Source organism: Colius striatus, chromosome 1 (genome assembly GCF_028858725.1).
Source record: "Colius striatus isolate bColStr4 chromosome 1, bColStr4.1.hap1, whole genome shotgun sequence".
In the NCBI taxonomy this organism is placed as follows: domain Eukaryota; kingdom Metazoa; phylum Chordata; class Aves; order Coliiformes; family Coliidae; genus Colius; species Colius striatus.
In genome coordinates this window covers 168,621,610-168,645,700 of record NC_084759.1, presented here as the reverse complement: position 1 = coordinate 168,645,700, position 24,091 = coordinate 168,621,610, and the positions used below count along the sequence as shown (strand labels likewise).

Here is a 24,091-nt window from a genome sequence, read left to right as displayed (position 1 = left end):
AAGAAGCAGAATTCTAACATTCTTGCAGGCCCTAGGGAGCCAATTGCATCAGTTTACATTTCCTAGGACTATTTTGCAGCAAAAACATATCTTTTTTTTTTTTTTTAAACTATAAATGGAACTCTTTTTTCTTTGGTTTACAGATTAATGTTGTTGACAAAGTACTCATGAGTTGCCTCTAGGTTGTTGCTGTAAGTTGAAAGCCACTGGCAATTTTGTTTGTTAGGGAATAAAACTGTTCAAGAAAAAAGAAAGAAAAAAGGAAGGAAGAAGGGAAAAAGTGGAGGGTTTCCTAGGGGGTTGTTTTAAAATGCTTTGCACCTGCTGAGAAATTAGGACTTAAGCTATACTCAGTTCCCTATGGCTACTCACTGTCAGTGCCTATTTTGGCAACCTCTGAGCAAACAGCGTGGAACAGCTTTGATTGTTTCTTCTCCCCTCCTTCCCATCTGTTGCTTCACTCTGGATCATGAGGTGTGCCAGCCTTCTTGTGCTGGGAGTCAGAACAAGCAGAGGCTCCTCAGCAAATGCTACTGGAATCTGAGGCCCCTATAGTTGTTGTTATCCACAATGTCCCAGGTAGCAGCTGAGGCTCAATGCAAGGAGTAGGGAGTGATAGTCAGAGCTTTTATCACACCAGATACTTTGCACTGGTTTGAGTGGGTTCCTGAGAAAGGGAACCCAATTCTGCAAGATACTTGCAATCTCCTTGTAAGTCAGTGAATGCATCAGGGTTTTTTGAGGCTGGTACCCCTCAGAAATCAGTCTTAGCATTAAAGTTATGCAGCCAGCACTATGTAATTTTTTCCAGCATATGCCACACTAGGACTAATATCGGCTAAAGACAAAAAACGTATAGAAAAGGCTGGTGTGTCTGCACACTTCAAACTGGAAGCAGAGAGAATATTTTATCTTTCATTTTTAATAATTAACCCATGTTCTACCAAAGCTTAGAGCAAAACACCAGCCAGGTGTGAGCCAATTCAAGGATTCTGCCTTTCCAGGAACAGTGCCAGGTATGGGTGATCAGAGAGTCTGGGAGCTGTGACACTTCATTAGGTATGTACTCATGGTTTTGAAGTGCGATTATGAAACTCTTCATGTAACACAGGAGTGTAAATGTTTTATTTCATTCTGATTGCCATTTTTGCAGAAATGAAGATTCCAGTCCTGCTTGTAGGACTTCTGAAACCTAGTTGATATGGTAACTATGAAGAGTTTATAAAGCTCTGTTGTATGAATACAACTCTCCAAATTTGGCTGTAACTTTCAGCAATGAAGGCTGAGGGTTTCCCCCCCCCAACGTTCTATAACATTCCATCCTGAATGGTTTTTTTTTTTTGTAAACTGAACAAAACCAGTTAACAGCCTTTTTTTTAAATTTCCTTGTTTTCAGAGCAAAAGGAGACCAATTAACAAAAAAAGTATATTTTGCAACATTGAAATTATTCAGATGATAATTATTCTGAGGTGTAATTCAAAATTAAAAGTGACTTAGAACTCTCTTTCTTTTCTCCCAAATTTTTCAGAGTCATAGAATTCTTTCAGTTGGAAAAGACCTTTAAGATCATCAAGTCCAACCACTAACCTCACACTGCCATGCCCACCACTATGTCTGTCATCTACATGTCTTTTAAATATCTACTGAAATGGTGACTCTACAGCCTCCCTGTGCAGTCTGTGCCAATGTCTAGCAACCCTCTCAGTGAAGAAGTCCTTCCTAATCTCCAATCTAAACCTTCCCTGGTGTGACTTGAGGCTATTTTCTCTTGTCTTATCATTTGTTACTCGAAGAAGAGACCAACCTCCACCTCACTGCAACCTCTTTACAGGTAGTTGTAGAGAGTGATCATATCTCCTCTCAGCCTCTTCTCCAGACTCCCAGCTCCCTCAGGTGCCTAATCAGACTTGTTCTCTAGACTCTTCACCAGCTTCGTTGCCTGTGTCTGGATATGCTCCAGCAACAAAATGTGCTTCTTATAGTGAGGGGCCCAGAACTCAACACAGTACTTGAGGTGTGGACTCACCACTACCGAGTACAGAGGGAAAATCACTTCCCTGATCCTGCTGGTCACACTATTTCTTGTACAAGCCAGGATGCCATTGGCCTTTTTGGCCACCTGAGCACACTGCTGGATCATGTTCAGCTGGCTGTTGATCGATACACCCAGGTCCTTTTCCACAGGACAGCTTTTCAGCCCCTCTGCCCCAAGCCTGTTTTTGTGACCCAAGTGCAGGAGCCAGTATTTGGCCTTGCTAAACCTCATACAACTGGCCTGGACCCATCACTCCAGTCTGTCCAGGTCCCACTGAAGAGCCTTCATGTCCTCAAGCAGATCTACACATCCATCCAGCTTGCACTCGATCCCCTCATCCAGATAACTGATAAAGATGTTAAACAAAAGTAGACCCAGCACTGAGACGCTTTATCCAAAACTGATTTGACTTTGAGAATATAAAATACATTATTAAGGGGGTTCTTCACAGGGAGTTTGTTAAAGACCAAAATAAAACTGCAAATGAGTACAGGCAGAACTACAGTTCATCAAATCCTGCAAGAGGCACTACTACATGTGACACTCATTGAAACTGTTAGGAGGTTAGTTTAAAACTGATAAAAGACAGTCTCTAGTGAAGTACAGAGGAGATTTTTTGCTTAATTTGATCCAATAAGAGAATCGAAGGAAGTTGCCACCCTTTTATCACTTTCTGAAACTGATAGCATAGTTACTACAAATTTAGGTTTTAATATTTTCAGAGTACACTAGTGTCTTAACACTGGTGTTGCTGGTTCCTGCAAGTCCACATGTCACTTTTTATGTATTTATCTCTGACTATACTTCTGCTTGATATACTTCTGAAATAACAAGAAAATTAACGGCTCTTGTAGTTTACAAAACTATCATGCTAAGATAAATCATAAGCATAATTTGGGAAACTTGTCAAACTGTAATTAGGATTAGTTTTATTGAAGACTATGTTGTGGTGGTTACGAAGCAAAAGATAGAACATAATTAATGACAGCCACTTCAAGTCACCTCGTATTACATGCCTTTTAACTGTTGATTTATTGATGCAAAATTACAATGGGATGGCAATGCCTGCCAGTTCAGCATATTTGGGTGAGCCATTCAATCACCTCCAACATATTTCCAATGTGGGCCAGCAGACACAGCTCTGCATCAGGTGCCTTCACTGCCAAGAGAAGACAGATGTAGCCTGGAATTGTGCTAAGATGAATGCTTAGCCTTAGAATGCTAAGTCAGTGCTTTCGCTAAGCAGTCTGCTACTTCATCAGAACTAGTTTTGTTCATGTACTTACACAGAACCTTGACATAAAGTGTCAGAAAAAAATGACATTGCAACACAACTGCTGCCGCAGGAAAAAATGGAGGAGGTGATTTTAAAATACTATCTCCATGCTTTGCACCTGCTGAGAAATTAGGACTTAAGTTATCCTCAGTTCCCTATGGCTACTCACTGTTAGTGCCTATTTTGGCAAATCTCTGAGCAAAACGCATGGAACAACTGTAGCAAGTGGCAGGTAATGATAGTTTTATATCAATATCAGGTGTAACCTTCAACCTCAAATCTGATCAGGTATCTGTGTGTGGTTTTCTGATATCCTGTGCTAGAGGAAGAGAGAGGAACAAAGTCTATCAGATCTGCAAGAAACCAATTGAACAAATGAATCTTGTCACCTTCAGTTACAGGTGACTACTTACTACTCTTCCAGTTCAGAAGAAGCCACAGAATACTTCCCAACTGCTTTCAGTGTACCTAAACCTGTAATAGGAAAGGTAAAACCTCAAAGAAAACGGGGGAGACCAAGAGGTCTAAATCTTCATTGTACCTGGAAATATATTAAATTTAATTTCTTATATGAGCCTCATAAAATGATCATAATTGATGGAATAGATAAGATCAGTAGAAAATGCTATTAACTTGTGCCAGCTTGAGCTAGGGGAAAGTTCCTGGCATATCAATGGCATTCATTAACAGAACAGCAAAACGCTGCAGTTGCTGATGCAGAATGAGAAAGCTTGATAAAGCTGTCACATGGGTGATTCCTTTGGGTCCAAGATGACATACACCAGAAGAAATGTTGAGAATTGATGACACCTTTTCTTTCTTGTGGAGTCACATAAGGTTTGGTTATTTCTTCAGTTTTCTCTTTAGTCTCTTCTGGCATTGAAATAAAGTAAATTGCAAGCGCACCTAGGGATGTGAGAGGCGGTAGTCTGATACAGGCAAAAAGGGAATAAAGGGTTAGGATCGAGAAGGAAGCACCATTAAAACACTGGAAGAGGAGAGGAGTTAACAAATAACATGAGCTGGAAGAGGTACACAGGAGCTGACAGTGAGAGTTATAAGGAGGCCAGAATGTCTGGAAAAGCTTGGATTTTCTGCAGATCAGGTGAAGAAGTCATTATAGAGTTTTATGTGCCAGACATGTGCTCCCTTAACTGTGATTTCAGCAGTACTACTGTGATCAGATTACATCCTAATACAAGTCAAGACATTTCTCTGACTTGGAAAAAAAACACTGCAAGAGGTGGAATCTCTAGGGATGACAGCCTTTGCCAATATCAGAGGGATTTCTACCACATAGACCAAGTAGCAAAATTCTGTGCTAACTTTAGTTATCATGAGAGTTTCTTGCCTTTCTTTTTTAGTTGCTAGAATATATTCTATAATCCATGAATTTCTGTGCATTATATATTGCATTAAATTAATTCATTGTCTTTAGAACTTTGTTTTCAATTGAAGCCAAGCTGTACAGTTGTTACAAAAAATAATTAAAATTAAATTATGAGACAATGTCTGTGGGAAAAGGTATCTAGAACATTAAATACCAAATGGAAGAATGTGCTCTACTGGATCTGTCATGATTGGGATTATTTGTCTTTTGTCTGATGCTTCGAAAATTTTCCATTGCTTACTTTAATACTAAAATTTGAAAAGGCAGATGATAATTTTGTTCTTCAACACTCTATGTCAAGCCTATTACACTGTTTGCTGAAATTTGTCTTGTCACCGTGACACTAAAGATTCACTTGTAAATGAAATAGCAGTTCCTTGTGTAGAACAAATCTTATGAGGAGTGGCTGAGGGAGCTGGGGTTGTTTAGTCTGGAAAAGAGGAGGCTGAGGGGAGACATGATCACTCGCTACAACTACTTGAAAGGAGGTTGTAGTGAAGTGGAAGTCAATCTCTTCTCCCAAGTAGTGAATGATAGGACAAGAGGAAATGGGCTCAAGTTGTACCAGGGGAGGCTTAGATTGGAGATTAGGAAAAATCTTTCCACTGAGACTGCCCAGGGAGGTGATGGAGTCACCATTTCAGTAGATATTTAAAAGACACATTGATGATGTACTGAGGGACATAGTTTAGTGGTGGGCTTGGCAGTGTGAGGTTAGTGGTTGGGCTTGATTATCTTAAAGGCCTCTTCCAATCTGAATGATTCTATAATTCTATGATATAGCTGTGGCAAGAGGCAGAAGTGCCTTTTGAGAAATACATGTTTCAGTTTTTCTTGTTGGCAGTGGAGCTAGTATTCTTGAAACCCCCAGTAATTTGTCTCCGTGGATGACTATCTTTGGTCATCACTATAATATCTGCAAGCTGACAGCAAATTGAAGTGCCATGCAAAGCAGACAGCAAGGAATGTACTGAGATTGTATATGGTAATGCAAAGGGCAGTACCTTCCCTGTCATCTTGGAAGAAGGATGCAGTATACTTCTTTTAAATAGCTATTGAAGCTTTAAAGAAGAAATTTGGATTGGAATAACAATAAAGAACTAGTCACAGCTGTGGATTTTTATTCCAGATAGCCAGAGGAGGTTCAGCACCTTTGAAAGTATGTAACAAAAACAGTCTTGCTTGTTTTTAGCTCAATTTGAAATGCAGACAGGGAAAAAAAAAATCAGTGTTTGTTAAATGAGAGAACAAAACTGGCTTTAAGAGTAAAATATCTTCTGAGGAGTATCAAAATAATGGTATGAAAAAACAAAACAAATTGTCCTCTTATAGAAATGCTGTAACATGCTTTTCATCAAGTAAAGCCATGAGATAAGGAGAAGGTTCCTCCGCTGGTATAATTGACATTGTTTAGTTTAAACCAGCAAATTTTTAATGCTTGCAGCAGGAAAGAATCCCCCAGTTCTCCTTTGTTTTCCTTCATCCTCTTTTGCATCTCTCATTTGCATTCTCAGATGTCAGTGAAGTGCTAAGCTTTGATCTTCCCCATACTTAATCATTTGCTTTAAGCAAGTCCTTAGTCCTTTTGAATCTGATGTACATTTGAACCAACACTGTTAGACATTGTTCCAGCACTGAAAGAGGACCAGGAACTACATGAAAACACTGTTTCATTCAGGCTGTTTTATAGTCGGTCTTTTAGAAGGAGAGGTTGATGTCTTCAGCTTGAAGGATAACTTATTTCATAAAGTGTGACTCTCACACACATTCAGTGCAGATGACTTGATGATTTGGAGTGCTGGCTTACTAAGTTTGCTATACGTCTGTGATGGTACCTTGTATTAAGATTTTTAAGAACACTTCTGTGATGTGCATACACTATCTATGTAGTCTGAGCTGTGTTGCTGTGAGACAAAACAAAAAGATTTTCTAGATTCAAGTACTGTAGGGGGCATCTCATTAATATTTACAAATATCTAAATGGTGGATGTCTATGATCCCATACCAGTTGTTCTTTGTTTCTTTCATTGTATGGAAGATCTAGCACGTTATTATGTTTCTTTTAATAGACTCTGCAATACTGATTTTGTGCAACTTATTCTTACATTTTCTGAAAAGAAAAGCCTGTGTGCTCTTTCATGGTCTTCATCAAACATTACCGATTCAGCAAAAACTTTAATAGGATTCTTTTTCTTTTAAGTGGAATGATCAGAAATTGTTTTTTCTGTAAATAATAAGGAAGCAAGATAGTGTGGAAAAATTATTATTCTAAAAGAGAAAAGTCTTCATAATAAAAACACTTTAAAATGAAAACTATATTATTTTAATGTAAATTATTCATAGGTTATCAAGTTTTGATGAGGTTTGTGAACCTAACTTTCTTATGGTTCTTTAGTGTAACTTTAATGTTTAAATCTGTGATGCAGGGAATGAAATTCTACTGTTCTGATTTCTGTATAATTGGAAAAGTTTATATGTTCAGTGGGCTAGTTTTACTGAGAGCAGACATTTATATCCATGACTTTGTAGTGCCATGGTATAACATGCAGCAGAGACAAAATTGTACTTGGAAAACTAGTTCTGTTTTAGGAGGAGAACGTACTGCATCTGTTTTGGTCTCTTTCTTGCTGCCAATGAAAGGGCTGATCAGGAAGATAAGCAGCTTCTGTTACCTGGTAGGTGCAATTGGTTATACTGAATTTCTGTCTGCTGTATGTTCACTTTACTATTTTTTTTTTTTTATGGTTTCTTTTGCTACTTCATCTTATTTAACTGCTGTTTTTTCCTTTAACATCTTTGATGTTCATGTGGTCATTGAATTCTCTTATCACTAATTTTTGTGTTTGTAGTTTGCCCTCAAGTACAACTTCACCATGTAAAGCCGTTCCCTCAGAAATTCTCAAACTACATGCCTCCTGAGGGTTTGTTCATTTTCAGAGTTCCCGAGAACTTCTCTGAAGCCCTTCTGGCTATGGAAAGTTCTTCCAAAAGGTGGAGTACATGGACATTAAGTGTTGACATCTCTAGTTAATAAATAAACAGTTGCTGAAGTGAGTTATTTCAATACTTCACAGTGAGAGTGACCAACCACTGTCACAGGTGGCCCAGCGATTGTGGAGTCTCAATCCTTGGAGATATTAAAAAGCTATCTGGACACAGTCCTGGGCAACTGTCTCTTGGTGTCTTTCCTTGAGCAGAGGAGTTGCACAAGATGATCTCTAGAGGTCCCTTTTAGTCTCAACCATTCTGTGATTCTGGTAGAGAACTGCAATGATACCATGTTAAAGGTACTTGGAGAATTTAGTTTTGTTTCCTATCATACTGTTTCTGAAGTGATTTGGAATTACAGGGAGATCTCTTTGTCTCAGTTCTTGTTGCCTTTCCACGGACTTTTCTAATGTCTGTAAATGAGATTTCTCAGTAGTGCCCACAGTAGTTGCTGATTAAAACCCCTACATTTGGTTGCCTATTCCATTATTCCAGGGAATCTCACTATCTTTTCTGATTTCTAGGCATGATGATAATGCTGCCCTCGTGATTTACTTGTGCATCTTTGCGCATTAACAGCTCTCTGTACTTCCAGTACAGTGCTTCCATTCTATGATCTTATGTGTTTTGTTGTGTGTTTAGTGTGGCATTTGATTTTTTTTTTCAAAGTTGCCAAAGCCTCTTGCTATCTCTTCCTAGTTTTTCCCCATATGAAGTGTTACTGTGATAAAACTTGATACCCAGTCTGTGCCATTACAAGATGAATGCATAACCTTTTCAAATGGCATCTGCCAGAATTTTGCATGTCTAACTTAGAAATATTCAACATCAATGATCTCTCAAAATTCCTCCCCTCATAGGCAATAAAAATAAGCTCCAATTTTACATTGACTTTTCCTTGTGCAAAAGTAAGGGAAGACATACGTACTTTATGTTGTCTTGCTTGTTAAATCCTGTAGTTGTTGTACTGTGCTCTGTGACTTCGAGAGCAGTGAAGCCGCAATTGGAATCAGTTGTTGTAAGCCCACTGCTATCCCAAAGTGGTTCATTACTGGTATGTTTGCATTACTAGTCTCAGTTAGCAGTCAGTAATGAGCTGCATACATTTTATTCTATTTAGAACTTTGTATAATGCAGGTAAAGAGTGATGCAGAATGAAAACTCCAGTGGAGGTCACATTACACACTAAAAAATGCAAATGAATTATCAAAATGAGGGGGAAATGTTTGTATCCCCACATTGAAGTTAGAAGCTGTTTACCAGACATTTTAGTATGGAATATAACTTCTAGTCTAACAAACAAATGTTTGCACATCTAAGGAAGTAAACAAGCACTATTAAGAAAAATTGACAGACTGCGTCTTGAAAATAGGGGAAAGAGAACGAGTGAGTATGAAAAGTTCTCTGTTCAGATCCGAGGAACATGTCAAAAGTAAGATTGGTAAAAGCCTGTTGTGGTTTAAGCAAAGGACATGCAGAAATACGGAGACCAAAGAGAGAGTGGAAGAATGCACCTGAACATGTTCCAGGAGAAGTTCATATCTTGCAGTCAAAATCTCAGAGCAGAATTTCCAAATAATTTTTTGCTGATAGAGAAAACATGAAACATAAGGTGTACACAAAGGTCAGAGCCATGATTTCCAGCTTGTCAGTGCCAGCTCAATATGGATGTAAGTATGGATCAGTGTAAATACATTAAGCATAGATTTTGTTTATTTGGTGTAAACTTTTGTAAGTGTTCATTACGGCGTTGTCTGTGTTGAAAGTTATTGATAAAATTTGTTACTGATTTTTCACCTTAATTTGGCTTAAATGTGATTTAAGGGAACTAATAAGGCATATTTTACACAAAAGTGTAGCAATACCGTACCCTGGTTTGTGTATCATAAAAGTACCCAGGAAATACTTAAAGGAGTTGGTGTTGCTGTCATCATCCCCTTTGTCAATATAGTCACTTCATCAGTGGAAGGAAGAGATTTAATCCATCACCTTTCCAATATTTCTTCCCCCACGCTGAAGAGAACTGTCGCTTGTCCAGGTTGTCATTGTGTGTGCAGTTCTGCATGTTCTCTGAGCTCTACATCATTTTCTGTCTCAGATTTCTTTTCTGGTGGGATATTGAATTATCAATCTTAAATCACCCTGTCAGAGACATGTCTGATCTCTATAAACTTTGTTCTGGACTGGATGACTCCTGTTTTCTGTCAGGCTCTACTTTTCCTTCTTTCTGAGTCTCCTAGTGGTCTGTCATTGAAGTACTTATCCCAAGTCTGTCACAACCAATTCTGTTCTCAGCTCTTGTTAGCTCCTTACCAAACTTCAGTAAGTACAGTTTAGTTTGCATCAGTCACCAGCCTGTCTTTAGTATATCACTTTTCTTTCATAACCTCAGATTAAAACCAGTTCTTTCTAGAGTTTTTAATTTACATGGTATTTGGTATTCTTCTGTTTTTGTAACACACTTTCGTGTTTTGGTTCTATTGTCTGGATTAATTGAAACTATTAAACACTTCAAATATATCTGAAACCACAACTGTCAGAGAGAAGGCTACTTTCTAATTGTTATTCTTTTCACTGCTACCTATTGCTTCCAAAGCATAATTTTCATCTTTTCCCATTGTTTTCCATGCTCTGGTGAAGGTTTCAGCTACTCTACTTTTCCATCCTGCTTATTTCCTTTAATTCTTTATTTTATTTTTACTTTTTTTTTTTTCACTACTAATAATCATGTTGGATTGAGGAGTAACTCTTGGCCCAAGATGCTTTAAAAAGACTCTATTTATTCAGAGATGTACTATTACCTGCCTCAGCATACTGGAACGTGGGCTGAGCAGAGCCCATTGCTCAGCCTTCCTGTACCAGGGAAGCTGCTTACAGCTTCAGGTTCTGGCACTGTGTTTTACTGGGAAATCTGGAGTAACTGTAGAGAAGGATGGACATTTTTCTGTCACAAGCTTACTTACTTTCTTTTTAACTGTGTTTTTTCACCTTTGACAGCTAACTGCACAGCACATGGCTGGCAGCCTGTGCCTATGCTGACCCGGAACAGGAAACAGGAGAAAATTCAATTAGTTAAATCTCCTGAGAATATCTAAATGCACCAAGAAGTTAAGCTTTGCCTTTCAAATTTTGTTCCCACTGGTCCATCAGGGTGTTCCTTGTGAACCTCTTTGTGAACACTTATTTTAAGTGGTTACATCCTCAGGCATGAGTGAGAAGGGGTAGGTGGGCTTGCATGAGAACAGAATGAGTCTCTTGTTATTCATGTTTCATTGCAGTTCCAGATGACTTTTTTTTGTTATATATTTCAGAAAGTTCTTGATTCTTGATGTGTTAAACTGATAAATAAGTTACTGTTTTTACTATTAATATGGTAAAAATTTATCCTGATCTAATATTATCTAAAGAGTTTGCATAAGAATGTAAGATATATTTTTTTTTAGGACTTAGGATAAGTACTAAAAGAAGACTAAGATGTAGAAACAATATCTTAAGAGTAATCTGGGACAGTCCATTTGTGTTTCTTCATCTTACTCTGAAGAAGAGGAGAAGATAGATGCGGTGCACTGGAAGGGACCTCAAAATATCATCTAGTCCAAGTGCATATGATTATCTATATTGTAATTTTATCTTCAGATGCAATATTGTGATACATATTTTTGAGATACTGGTAAAGTGAAATATCTGCCCATCTTCCCAAAATTCCTGTTTCTACTTTCACTGCTAAACTCTACCCATCACCTTTTAATACAATCTCACTTTAAAGCAAATACAAAAGATGTAAATTTGGGTATATAGAGCCTTGTACTAATGAAAACATTCATGTCTGTATTGTTGTGACACAAATCAGTTTTATGTATGCCAGATAAAAAGATTTATTTTACCTAATTGTAATTCTTAAGTAGTAGGAATTTCTGGAGGTTTCTGTGTTCCTGCACCTCAGATTTGCAGTGAAGGGAAGGAACAGTAGCACTTGATAGTTTTCTTTGCAGTGGTATTCATACTGGAAGTGCTTGGTAATCGGTGACGTGTTGTTTTCAGCTGTAGAATCTTCATGCTCTATTAACTGTGGTGGCAGGAAAATGGCTGTTGGCAATTTTCCATCATGTCAATGCTCTTAGTATTTACGTTAGAAACAGTATTTATGAAGGCAAAAGAAATTCCTTGTTTTTCCGCTCTCCAGATCTTTCAGTGCTGAAGAGTTGGAATGTATTTTCTGTGTTCATCTGTTGTTTATATACTGTAAGGGATACGCATACAGTGCTAGCCCTGTAACTTAGAGTAACAGAAACTTGAGTTGATTTCAGTCCACATCTTGATTTGTTCTATGTAACTCCATGTTCTAACATATGTCCAAGAGGAGTTTAGAATACCTATATCAAACAGAAGGTTGGACAGTTCATATTTATAAAGAAACTTTGTGAAAGATTTGGTTTTTTTCATTGTTTATTGCTGTGCAACAATTCATAATGATCTGTCCAGGTATTACTTAAAAGAAAGGCATTGTTCATATAGAGATCGATAAAACTAAGATGATACATAATTCAGCCTCAATGGGCAATTGCATTCATTTTTCATTTTAACATTGACTCATTTGATATACTTTGAAATAATAAAGCAGTGATTTATAGATTGGAGTTAGGAAAATGGAAAGCAATTTAATAATATGCATGTCAAATTGCTGTTTTATTTTCTTAAACTGTAAACTAACCATCACTCAATGTCAAGGCTCTGCTGCTTGAAAGAGTAGCAAAGTTTTTCTGTCTGTATCACTGCTTATTCTCCCCCTTTACCTTCCCCAGCTTTCTCTCCCACTTCCCCCCCCCCCCCTCCGGATCCTTTAACATTCACATTGCATTAAGCATCTGCTATTCATATCAAACACTCTGGAAATCCGGCCATTGTTTATGTCAGTTAATGTTAAGTAATACTTTGTGCAGCAATAAGAAGCAATAAAAAACCCAGCAATAAACTGCTGTGTGTCAGTGATTTCTCCTCAGGGTCTCCAACAAGCCATTTGATTTGACTGAAATAATGGCAAACAGTTTTAGACCTTTGCATTAACTCTGCAGGCTAACGTCCATGTGGGTTGGTAAGTGTCATGCTTACAGAAGGATATTGTTGGAGATAAAAATTGATGGGTGCCAGAATAAGCGTTTGGGTAAACAGAAATGTAGTTGAAGATATCCCTTGGGGCTATCATCCAGGTTGTTTGCAACTTTGGTGTGTTTGAATGCCTTTCGTGTAGTGAGAGAAGACAGAATAATACTATTTGGCTCTAGTTTAAGTAATAGAAAACAGCTAATTTAAGGTAGCTAAGTCCTAAGTGCCAAGAGTGAGACACTGAACTGGTTTAGATTTCAGGAAACGTGCACATAGTATTTTCTGAAAATCGGACTTCTGCAAATGTCTCAAGGTGACCATTCAAATCCATTAGTTGTGCTTTTTTTCTGCTCTTGCAATCAGTTGGAGAGCTTCCTGTTGGCTTCAGAGAGCTTTCACCAAGCTCTGAGAAGTTCAGGGGATGCAAGTGTATACAAGGAAAACTTGTAAGCAAACAGTGCAGAAAAGAAAGTTTTTCAGTAGGTATTTCTTCTAAGTACTGTTGTCAGTAGTTCTTAATCCATAGAAAATGTGGATATTTCTTACAGTAACAACTGTTTGACTTAATGGCTTTTAACCAGAGCTGTCACTTTTGTAATTGGCTTAGTCCTTAAAATCTGCATAAATCATCAAATGGTATTCTGTTATAGAAAAGCATCTTTCACTTATTCTTAGTAAAATAAATGACTTTGATTAAGGATTTTGAGTCTCTGAAATGGAAACTCTTTTAGTAAATAGTTCATTTAGGAAATTGCACAAGACCTTCAGAGAGATTTAATAAAGCTATTGACTGAATTATTCAGCATTAGGAAAGGGCAAAACCATACTTCATGTTTTCATTTGTCGAGAACAAAATAAACTGATATTACTTATGCATTCTCTTAATTTTGTTGTCAAAAAAGTGAAATACTGGGTAGCAAGAAATCTATACCTGATATCTAGAAGAAAGTCTCTCTGAAGTAATGAATGAAAATAACATTGTAAGAAGCAGAAAGGTCCATTCAAATTATTTAATAGTGTCATTTTTGTAATTAAAATAGGGATTATAAGGGAAAAACATGGAATTCATGGAGTGAACAGTTTCTCTCTGAGTGCCTCTTGATTTTATTAAGGAAAATATCTGTGTAAAGATGTTTGACAGAAAATTCTTGTTTCTCACTGTATATTCTCATTTATAAGTTGCAGTGTTTTAAGGCTCTCAGATTTATTTGGCAGATCTATCATGTATGATAACAGATGCTAAAGGAAAGGGGAAAGACCTCCAAATTCAAGATATTCTGTACAAGAATATTGGATCTTGTTTTGCATTTAATCCTATTCAATTCTAACCTGGCTATCATTTAAAGCAAGAGTGATGTTCCCAGTTTTGTTCTTTGGGGAATGTAACACCTTTTTAATACTACTGCACAGATACTAAGTTCATAAATAAGGTTAAAAACCAATCAAATGCTGACTTGCTTTGTGACGAGCTTAGGTGTTAAACTGGTAATTTCTCTTTTGATGATACTGGTTAATAATATCATTCAATTAAACCTTTGAAAATAAAAGAAGTTGTTGAACTATGTATAGTTTTAGTGACTTGGGACGTTTTTAATGAAATTCACATAGAAATAGATTTTTAAAATGTCCAAATGTTATAGTTGTATTTGAATAGTTGTGCCAGTGTAGTATGTTTAATGTGATGTTCCAGTATGTTTTTGTCCTGATGTCTTTTCTGGTAATTTTATTTTAGCTATATAGTTTTTACTTCTTGGTCGTGAATTTAGTCTCTGTGAAGGCCAAGAGGTGGAAACCCTCTATTATTCAAACAGTACAGAGACTCTGTGCACTGCTGTATCAGAAAATCTCAAGTAACAGTTTTTTGATGTATGAGGATATTATTCTCTGCAAGCAGTAACACGCATTTCTATTTCCCCAGCAATATCCACATAATCAAACATTCACAAGTGCTTTACAACGAATTTAATTAAATAGTGTGCAGAGTAACTGGATGCAGCATGCACACAAGCTGTTATATATTCAGTAGCTCACATTTTGCAGTTAGTGCAGAACACTTTTGAGCAGTAGTATCTGTGAATGATTCTTCTATCAAAATATGCATCATCATTCCTTCTTTTGTACTTTACTCCTTTAAAAATGCACAAAAACCTTAACAGATGTCACTTCCAGGAGCACAGGATACCTTCCTTGATGCTCTAATGGTGTAATAAACAGAGGGAAAGACAAATTCTCATGTTGACACTTGAATATCAAACATAGTTCCTCTGAAGTCAAACATTTATGACTCCCCAGAGGAAGATATAGATTATTGTGTCGTTTACCACAAAACTAGGCATGTTTGGAATTTTATTTAAAGGGAGTAGAAACTTCATTTCTAAATTAACATCAAGGCTTGGGCATTCAGAGTTTAGACATGGACAATGAGAAGCAAAAGATTTCTCATTTTAGAATAGTGAGTATGATCAGAGTCCATTCTGTCAACCACTGGTGATTAAGAAAATCTCTTCTTTGGCATTAAAGTGCACTGTGTCATGCCCTGCACTAGGACAAGGTAGGAGTGTGTTCAGATGTTGTAGTACACTTCTTCATTGATTCAGTATTATTGGTATGCTCATGTCACCTGCAAGGATTAGCATTCTGGAAAGCAACAGGGTTATCTATTACATTTTGTTTTGTCTGTTCAAAAAAGCCCTTTGAGCATTAGCTGCATGAGAGGAGTTTCCAGGCTTGCAGAGCAACAGGGCTGTGTTGGATGAAAGTGATTTATAAATATCCCTCTGCGGTTGTCTACCTGCAAGGCAGTTAGCCGTCCATCAGATTGGAAGGTTTTATTGGTGTGTCAGTGCCATAAAGTATCAGTCTAAACCAGCAGAACAATATTGATGACACAAATAGTGAAAGACAGTCTGCAATTAGCCTGCAAAGGTGTTTAGTGTGAAACCTCACCTTAGTTTCCCAGTTTTGAAGAGTTATTCCAGTTTATTACTATCTGACACTGATGAAATCTGCCCATTTTGACTCACAAGAAGGACCAAAAGCTATGAATGAATTCAAAGAAGAGAAAGGAAATAAAAGGATCAGTTCAAAGTTGGGAACTGGTTTTGCTTTTGTGCTAGTTCTATTTCCATGTTGTTTTGCTTATTTGAGTGGAATTACTGAAAACTTAATTGGTGTAAATAAGAACAGCGTATTTCTGTATACTTCTTCTGAAGATGTCTTTTGGAGGAAAGTTTAATCGCTGTAGAAGTTACGGCTTTCTTTACAGAGTTGAGAACGGGAGAGCCCTGTTTTATGTTAATGAAGATTTACTGTTAACTTCAGTGATTTCACTCAGAAGCCTTTGTGGTTTTTATCCCTCCTTATCCCTCCTTTGTATAACAGACAGGAGTCTTTCATTTTGCATATCGTGTATAACAAATTGCAGTTTTTCTAAAAAATTAGTACAGTTCAAACTTCACCTGAAGAAAAAAAGGAAAGCATCGAATTTTGAATTTACTTGCATGTCTAATCTTGAACACTGCATTTTGGACTTTTGCTTTATTTTGTGTAGTTATATTCTTGTTCTAGTGTCTGCCTTTATAGAAAATATTTATTCTTTAACATTTGTAGTATGTCTCTGTTTGTAGTTTGCGTATTTTTAGTTTGCTTGTATTTGGAAGTAGCTGCGAGACTGTCTCTGTGCTTCCACTTGAAGGCTGGTATTTTTATGCTTGCAGCACAGGCCCTTTTCGAGAGTCCTGGAATACATCCAAGTTCTCCATTCCTGAAATTTCAGTGGCAACTTCCTGTGAATCCTGAAGTAGAGCTCCCACTGTCAAGCTATTCTCCAAGCCAATTCCACCACATTTATCAGAAAGCCAGAATAGACAAATGTAGATGTGTCAGTGCTGTGATGTAATTTAGAGTATTATTTAGAATAAGGAGGTCAGAATTTTTCTTCAGGTTAGGAAGTCAACCCGTAGAACTTTAATCCCACCTAGTGAAGTACTACGTAGATGTGTTAACTGCGAACGAACTCGATTTGGAACGAGAAGTAATATGGACAAATGAGAGGAGTGTAGCAGCCAGACTAATTAATTAAGAAGCCAGGATAATTAGTTTGACTGAAGGGAACACCATGCTGACGTGAAGTGTAGCTGCCAAAATTCTGTCTGATTTCTACACAGGTTGTACTGGGCTTCTTGTAGGCATACAAGTTGTTTCTGTGTTTCTTTCAGATGTTTTTACCATGAAGCATCATTGTGTATTGATTTATTCCCTGTGTGAATTTAATGTAATTTTAGATTTATTTCCACACTGATAGTTTTGGTGGCTTCTCAATGTTCTGTAGTAAGATTTTTGTAACATATGGAAGAGACATTGTAATATTAACTTTTTCAGCCTCCTGATGCTGAGATTTTTTTTTTTTTTTTTTTTTTTTTACCTTATGAAGGACCTTCTCATCTTCTTCCTAGTATTATGTCACTTACTGAATACAAAACTGAAGTAATACTGCTGAAGTTCTGTATGCCACCATTGTTCCAGCCTGTAGGGCTGAGAGGTGGCTGTCAGCAGTCCTGTTCTCAGAGCATGCATGCTAGCACAAGTGCACACTGAAAGATGCTGTGTTTTGTAAGAACTGGTGATTCTAAACAGTTTGCCATCTTTCTGGTTGTTGCAAAGCAGTATTTCTTCAGTGCTTCCCTTAAAGTCATTCCTTACATAAAGTTTGATGTGTAAAATATTCATAAAGGAGTCACTTCAATAAAAAGATTAAAAAAAAACCTCTGCCAAAAGTCTGTGTTATTACATTGATACGGTGTATTAAAATGAGAAAGAGTATAAAACACAAAAGTAAATAAAAACCTATTGTAAAAAAGATGGATTCTGTATAGAAAACTTCGATTAGAAATACTTAGTACTGTATTATAACAATAACAAGGTAGTCATGAGTGAACAGATAGTGTCGTAAGTTAAAAAATTAACTTTATTAGTGTTTCCTAAATGATGTTACCAGAGAGCTGAAATTAAGGTTTTTTTCTACATGTATGTTATTTAAAATGATTTTACTGATCATTTATGGCCTTACCTACAATAATTCTTTATCATAGTATCTCTCACAAGGACTTAACATATATTTTTTCTATTTCTAGATCTGTTAGCTGTGCCTAAGCATCCATATGCTGCTATGGAGAACTGGGGGCTAAGTGTTTTTGTGGAGCAAAGGATACTGCTAGATCCAAGCATTTCTTCTATATCATACCTACTGGATGTCACCATGGTCATTGTACATGAGCTGTGTCATCAGGTATTAAAGGTGTTCAGATACTTGGTATTAATATCAGAAACCATGCATTCCTTTTCAAAACAGAAGATGAATTTGTATTGTTCACATAGACAGTTACAACTTTTCTTTTAAATGGAGTCCAAATAACACAGAGATCTGTAAGGCTCATCACTACAAGAAGCTGGAAAGACTCAATATGGAGATAGAAGAGAAAATTAGTACCAGCAAACAGCTTACCCGTTTTCTATAAATCAATTTGGTAATCATCTTCTTCCTCATTTATGCACATATTTCTGTTTTCTTTAAAAAAAATGTTATTGACCCTCTGTTCACTAAAGATGCCTAATTGAATCTTTACATGTACAGGATCTTTTTTATCAATAAGAAAACTTTGTAATAAACCCATATTACAATTTATTTTACATTTCTTCCATCTTCTTATCTCAAACTAAACACATTATGAATGTTTAGTAATATTGAGTGGAATGCAAATGTTATTGAAGAAATTAGCTGCAGGGGCAGGAAACTCTTTCTTGCACTCATAAGAGGCGTAATCGTAGCCTTCAGGTTAAAATGAATGAAACCCTACTGTGTAATCAGCATGGCTTACATCTGTGACTTTACACAGTATTCTTTAAAAGGCAGTGCAAATTCTTAACACTTTCTGCAAATAAAAAGTACCATATAAAAGGGAACCTTTATAATGGAGTTCTGCTAGATAACCTGGAAATAATAATGTTTGGTTCATATTCATATTTCACATTAAATCTGTCAATGGATATGCAGTCCTCAGCTACAACATGAAATTTTTATTGAAAGTTACTGCTGGTTTGTTCTCAATGCGATCATCCGATTTTTGTTACATACTCTGTGTTGTGCAGTACAATTGCACAATATTGCACACTGTTCAGCTAGAAAAAAAATTGCAGTGCCTTAGGAATCAGGTGTGGAAAACACATATTAGGTCATCAAATCTTGGCTTCTGTTAGTATTAGATTCTTCTGTGTGGTACGTTTTGTAGTGCCGGGTTCAGTGCTCCTGATTACAGGGTTACGTTGCTTCCCTTAAAACCTTTTGATTAAATCTAATGGTCAGTAACTTCTTCCTAGCATTCAACTTAAGTCTTCCTTTTTCTGATGTTATTCTATTGCTTCCAGTTACTCTTTGCATCGCTTTAATAATTTCCTCTGCTTCCAAAACAATTTGTACTTCAGATGTGGGCAATTACCACATCAGTAACTTGTCAAGTTTGTTTATTTGATTCTCATTGAAACCAAAGCCTTTTTATATTGCTCTGGTGTTATCAGAGGATCATGAAATGGTTGAAAACTGTATTTGAATTTATTTTAGGGTAGCAGTATCATTGTAGAGTGCTTTTATGACCTTAAATTTGCAAATGAGAAGGTTTACTTGGTGTTCATGTTAATATTACTTGCAGTGCTGTCCGCTCTATTAGAATGTCTTCCTCCATTCATGTTCTTCTTGTTTCCGTTTTAGTGCCAGGCAGAACAGGTCCTCACTCAGCTGCTTCACTGGATAACTAGCCAAAACAAAAAATACTCAGGTGGAAGAAATATTAGATGCAGAATGCAGAATCGCATCTCCAAATAAAATTTAAAGGGAGAAACCCTCAAAAAATGCAAGCCACACAACACTGTCTAACACCTCCATCACATTATTGTCTTGATTTAACTTTTTTTCCCTGCTTTTTTCTTAGAGTACTCATAAACAACTCCAGGAAACTTTAGCTGTGGATGGTGTAGAGCAGGAACTGTAAACACACTACCCTAGCTGAAAATGTATTGTACTGAGACCAGATTCGGTCCAGGATCTCTTGCTTCTGCTATCAAGTTGTTAATTATTCACCACATTTTTCATCCACTTTTGCTTTACATCATCTTGCCTGCTGACCTATTGTGGCATATGAATATTCCTCAACTTCACTCATATTTACACATGGAATAACAGAGATTAAGCAAAATAACTTCTGGCACAGACAAAAACAGAATCACTATCTCCAGTTTCTCTTTTTATTTATTGGTTGTTTTTAAAAAAATTCTCTAAGAGAAAAAATAACTCTCCTAAAATACTTTTTGCTAAAATACATTTTTTTTTTCTTCTTCTTAAGAATTGTATTATAGACTCCTGGAATGGTTTCAGTTGGAGAAGACCTTTAAGGTCATCAAGTCCAACCACTACCCTCAGACTGGCAGGCCCATCACTAAACCATACCTCACAGCACCTCATCTACATGTCTAAAATATCTACTGAATATCTACTGAAATGGTGACTCCACCACCTCCCTGGGGAGCATGTTCCAATGCTTAATAACCCTCTCAGTGAAAAAGTACTTCATAATGTCCAATCTAAACCTCCCCTGGTACAACTTAAATCTCTTTCCATGTGTTCTATCATTTGTTACTTGAGAGAAGAGATTGACTGCCACCTCACTACAACCCCTCTTCAGGTAGTTGTAGAGAGTGATCATATCTCCTTCTCAGCTTGCTCTATGCTAACCAACCTCAGCCACTCCTCAACTTGTTCTCTAGACCCTTCATCAGCTTTGCTGCTCGTCTCTGGACATGCTCCACCACCTCAATGTCTTTCTTGTAGTAAGGGGCCCAGAACTGAACACAGTATTTGAGATGCAGCCTCATGAGGGCTGAATACAGGGGGACAATCACTTCCCTGATCCTGCTGGCCACACTATTTCTAATACAATCCAGGGTGCTGTTGGCCTTCTTGGCTTCTGCTGGCTCATATTCAGGTGGCTGTTGACCAACACCGCCAGATCCTTTTCTACAGGACAGCTTTCCAGCCACTCTGCCCCAAGCCTGTAATGTTGCGGTGAGTTTTGGTGGCCCAAGTGCAGGACTCAGCAGTTGTCTTTGTTGAACCTCATACAGTTGGCTTCAGCTCATCACTCTAGCCTGTCCAGATCCCTGTGAAGAGCCTTCCTGCCCTTTATGTACTCACCCACCTTGGTGTAATTGGCAAACTTACTGAAGGTGTACTTGATCCTCTAGTCCAGACTATTGACAAAAATGTTAAATAGAACACTGAGCTCTGGGGAGCACCACTGGTTACTAGCCTCCAGCTAGATTTAATTCCACTGTCTTTCCTGTTTATATCTTCCCTGTTTAAACCTGTGTTTGTTAGACTTCCAGAGCATATATGAGCGTGTAAGAAACTGACCTATATGACACACTTGATTCTTGGAGTAATACGGCAATTGTTTTGCTAAAGTTGTTCACAAGATTAGAAAAATATGATGAGTCTTGAGAATTGGGATTGTTACCTTTAGATATGATTGTTTAAAATCTGTATTCCCAAACATACTGGGTGTTAATGCTTGAGCACAGTGTTCAGGATGGATACAAAATGAGAGGCAACATTGCAAAAGGATGAAGAAATTATGTGGTTGTCAAAATACAGGTAAAATGAGTGTAATAAGTATTTTTTCCCCCGATTTCTTCATAGGTGATTTTGTAATGCTTGACCAGATATTTTAGGTACATGTTTTAAGATAGACACGTTAAAGTTACATGGGTAGCTTCAGTTTAGTATATTTTTAGGCTGCTAGTGCTTGATATTGCACCTTGAGTGTTCTTTTAGAACATTTTATGTATTTAATTAAAAAGAATAATAATTGTAAGAATGAGTGTTTTTACATAAAAACTTCCCCTCCAGTCCCTGAAATGTGAGATGTTGGTCAAAATACACATATTTCTAGCGGCTTAAGCTGATGGCTAAAAATAATTACCATAATTTATTAAACTAATTGTATTAAGGTAATAATCGGTTTTATTTGTGTATCCTAGATCAGTCCCACCTACAGCCTTTGAAGAAGAGTCGTTAGAATTTATGCACCTTGATTTTTTGTGATAGTTTTCCCACCTGAGCACAAAACTCGGTGTGACGGATTGAGTTTAAGAGGCATGAAAGCAGTAAGAAAATTAAAAAAATATAAATCAATGTTTTTTTAATAATCTGTGAAAAAACCGTATAGGATAGAGTGTCCTTTCAGTGTGTTTGAAAAATAAGTGCCTTCTGCATGTCAAGCTGAACATAATACCTGAGGGAGATGAGAAATGTATGTAATCAATAATTTCAATTCATTTTTATTTTCCAAAATGAAAAGAAGTAATGATCTTCACTCCAGGCAAATAGTGACTGTAGTCAAATATACAAACAAATAAATAAACAGTTACTTAAATAAATGAAGTGCTTTACATAATGTCTTCCTTTCAGACATGTAACACCTAGGAAGGTAATAACATCTTTCTGCTGGAAAACTTGGCTTCATTAATTGCAGTCTCTGAGACTGCTCTGTCTCTCACACTCATAACTATCTCTAATAGCATTCAAGACCAGTAAAGTAAAATTCCCCACATTTTCATATTGGTAACACATGCTGTTTTAATGCTTCTAACCCACTTCTTCCTTTAGGTGGATAATTGAACAAATACTTTTAGTTGTACCATTTATAAATAAATAAACAAACCTAGAAAGCTAAAAAAGGAGTATAAGAAATTCTCTTTTGTGACATCATAATGTTATTAATTATTTTGAGTTTCTGGAGGATGTATTATGAATTTTAGAACTGGTTTTTTTTAAGTCTGAGTAGTCACAGCATATCATAACTGTTACTGGTTTCATAGTTGTTCAGCAGTCCTCTTGAAATTCAATAAATTGACTCTGTAGTATTTTATTTAGTCTGTTTGTCATTACAAATCATTTAATAAACCTATTGTATAAATATAACTTTCATGCTCCTCTGATGGTATTCTACTCTATAATTTCAAGTTATGAGAAGTGCATTATCTATATGAATGCATTTCCAGCATTTCTTTGCCTTTTTCTTAAATGTTCTCAAGATCAGTATCAATCTCTATTGATCATGTAGAAAGTTAATTTATTGAGAGCGTTCAACTAGATTATGATCACTGAATATCCATTGTTTAGTTTCACTTAGTGTGTGAATCTAGCTTTTGTCAACCTCATCATTTCTTCATCAAGTCTTGAGTTGATTGTCAAAGACATTCATTGTCATGTTTCGCTTCATCTTTTTCATTGAAATCCCATTTACTGAACATCGTGTGGCAATCTGGTAATCTGTTTCTGTAGTTTGTGCTTTGGAGTCCCTCTGTTCCCTTCACTATGGATACTCGTTGCAGCATTGATCCTTCTTTGGCACAACTCTCACTCCAGAAAGACACACAAAGAAGTGAGACCATTCATTCAGGTCCCAGACAAAGCCTTCAAATAAGCCAACCGTCATGAAAGCAAACCATTTACTGGCCAACTCCACTTTCATTTGTTCCCCACTCTCATTACAGTGTCAACAGCAAGACCTCTGCTCTGACATGAGTCTCTCCTTCTGGTATACTTATTTACTGCTCCCTTTCTGTGAAAGCTCAAAATTATCTCTGTTGATTATGAATGAATCTCATTTCTAATCACATTAAGAAAAAAACTGGCACAGAATTTTACTGAAGCAAAGTTTTGGTATTTGTAAAAAAAGATGCTACGGAGAGTATGAAATATGTTTTCATAATAGTGTTTATGTGTTTCTGCTGTTATCACTGATGTTATGATGGTCCAAGTTTCACAAGGCCATTACAATAATTTAAACAGGATTATCCATCACAGCCAAAGAATTGATGATGCTTGATTTCCTTTGAATTTTTCCTTATTTCTCTTCCAATGATCATCCCAGCTGTTTAAAACCCTTCTGACACCCACATGTACTGTACCATGACAGGTTTGTGGCTGTTGATAGCTACTGAAGAGAATATCTAACGGTTGCCCTCTTGCCTTGCTTGCAGTTTAGGTCTTTCTCCTCTTTTCAGTTGCTGATCTTCATGTAATTTTGTAGGAATTTAATTATCTTTGAGATATCTGTCCTTTCTAAATGAGATGAAAGTCAGTTTGCAAATTCAAGAGCAGTCTGGGAGGAACGGGGAAGGTGGTCACCTTTGCATAAACATAATTGGCCCATACCATTCTAGATACCCTCTGCCTGGCTGCTC

General features: G+C 36.9%; 1 protein-coding gene across 1 annotated transcript in view; it reads left to right on the top strand.

Annotated features, from left to right (window-relative positions):
• Positions 1-24,091, top strand: part of TRHDE (thyrotropin releasing hormone degrading enzyme) — a 216,162-nt gene that overhangs the window by 66,281 nt on the left and 125,790 nt on the right. Inside the window, exon 4 of the mRNA XM_061997273.1 lies at positions 17,926-18,080. Within this exon, the coding sequence (XP_061853257.1) occupies positions 17,926-18,080 (155 nt within the window). The remainder of the gene's footprint in view (positions 1-17,925; positions 18,081-24,091) is intronic.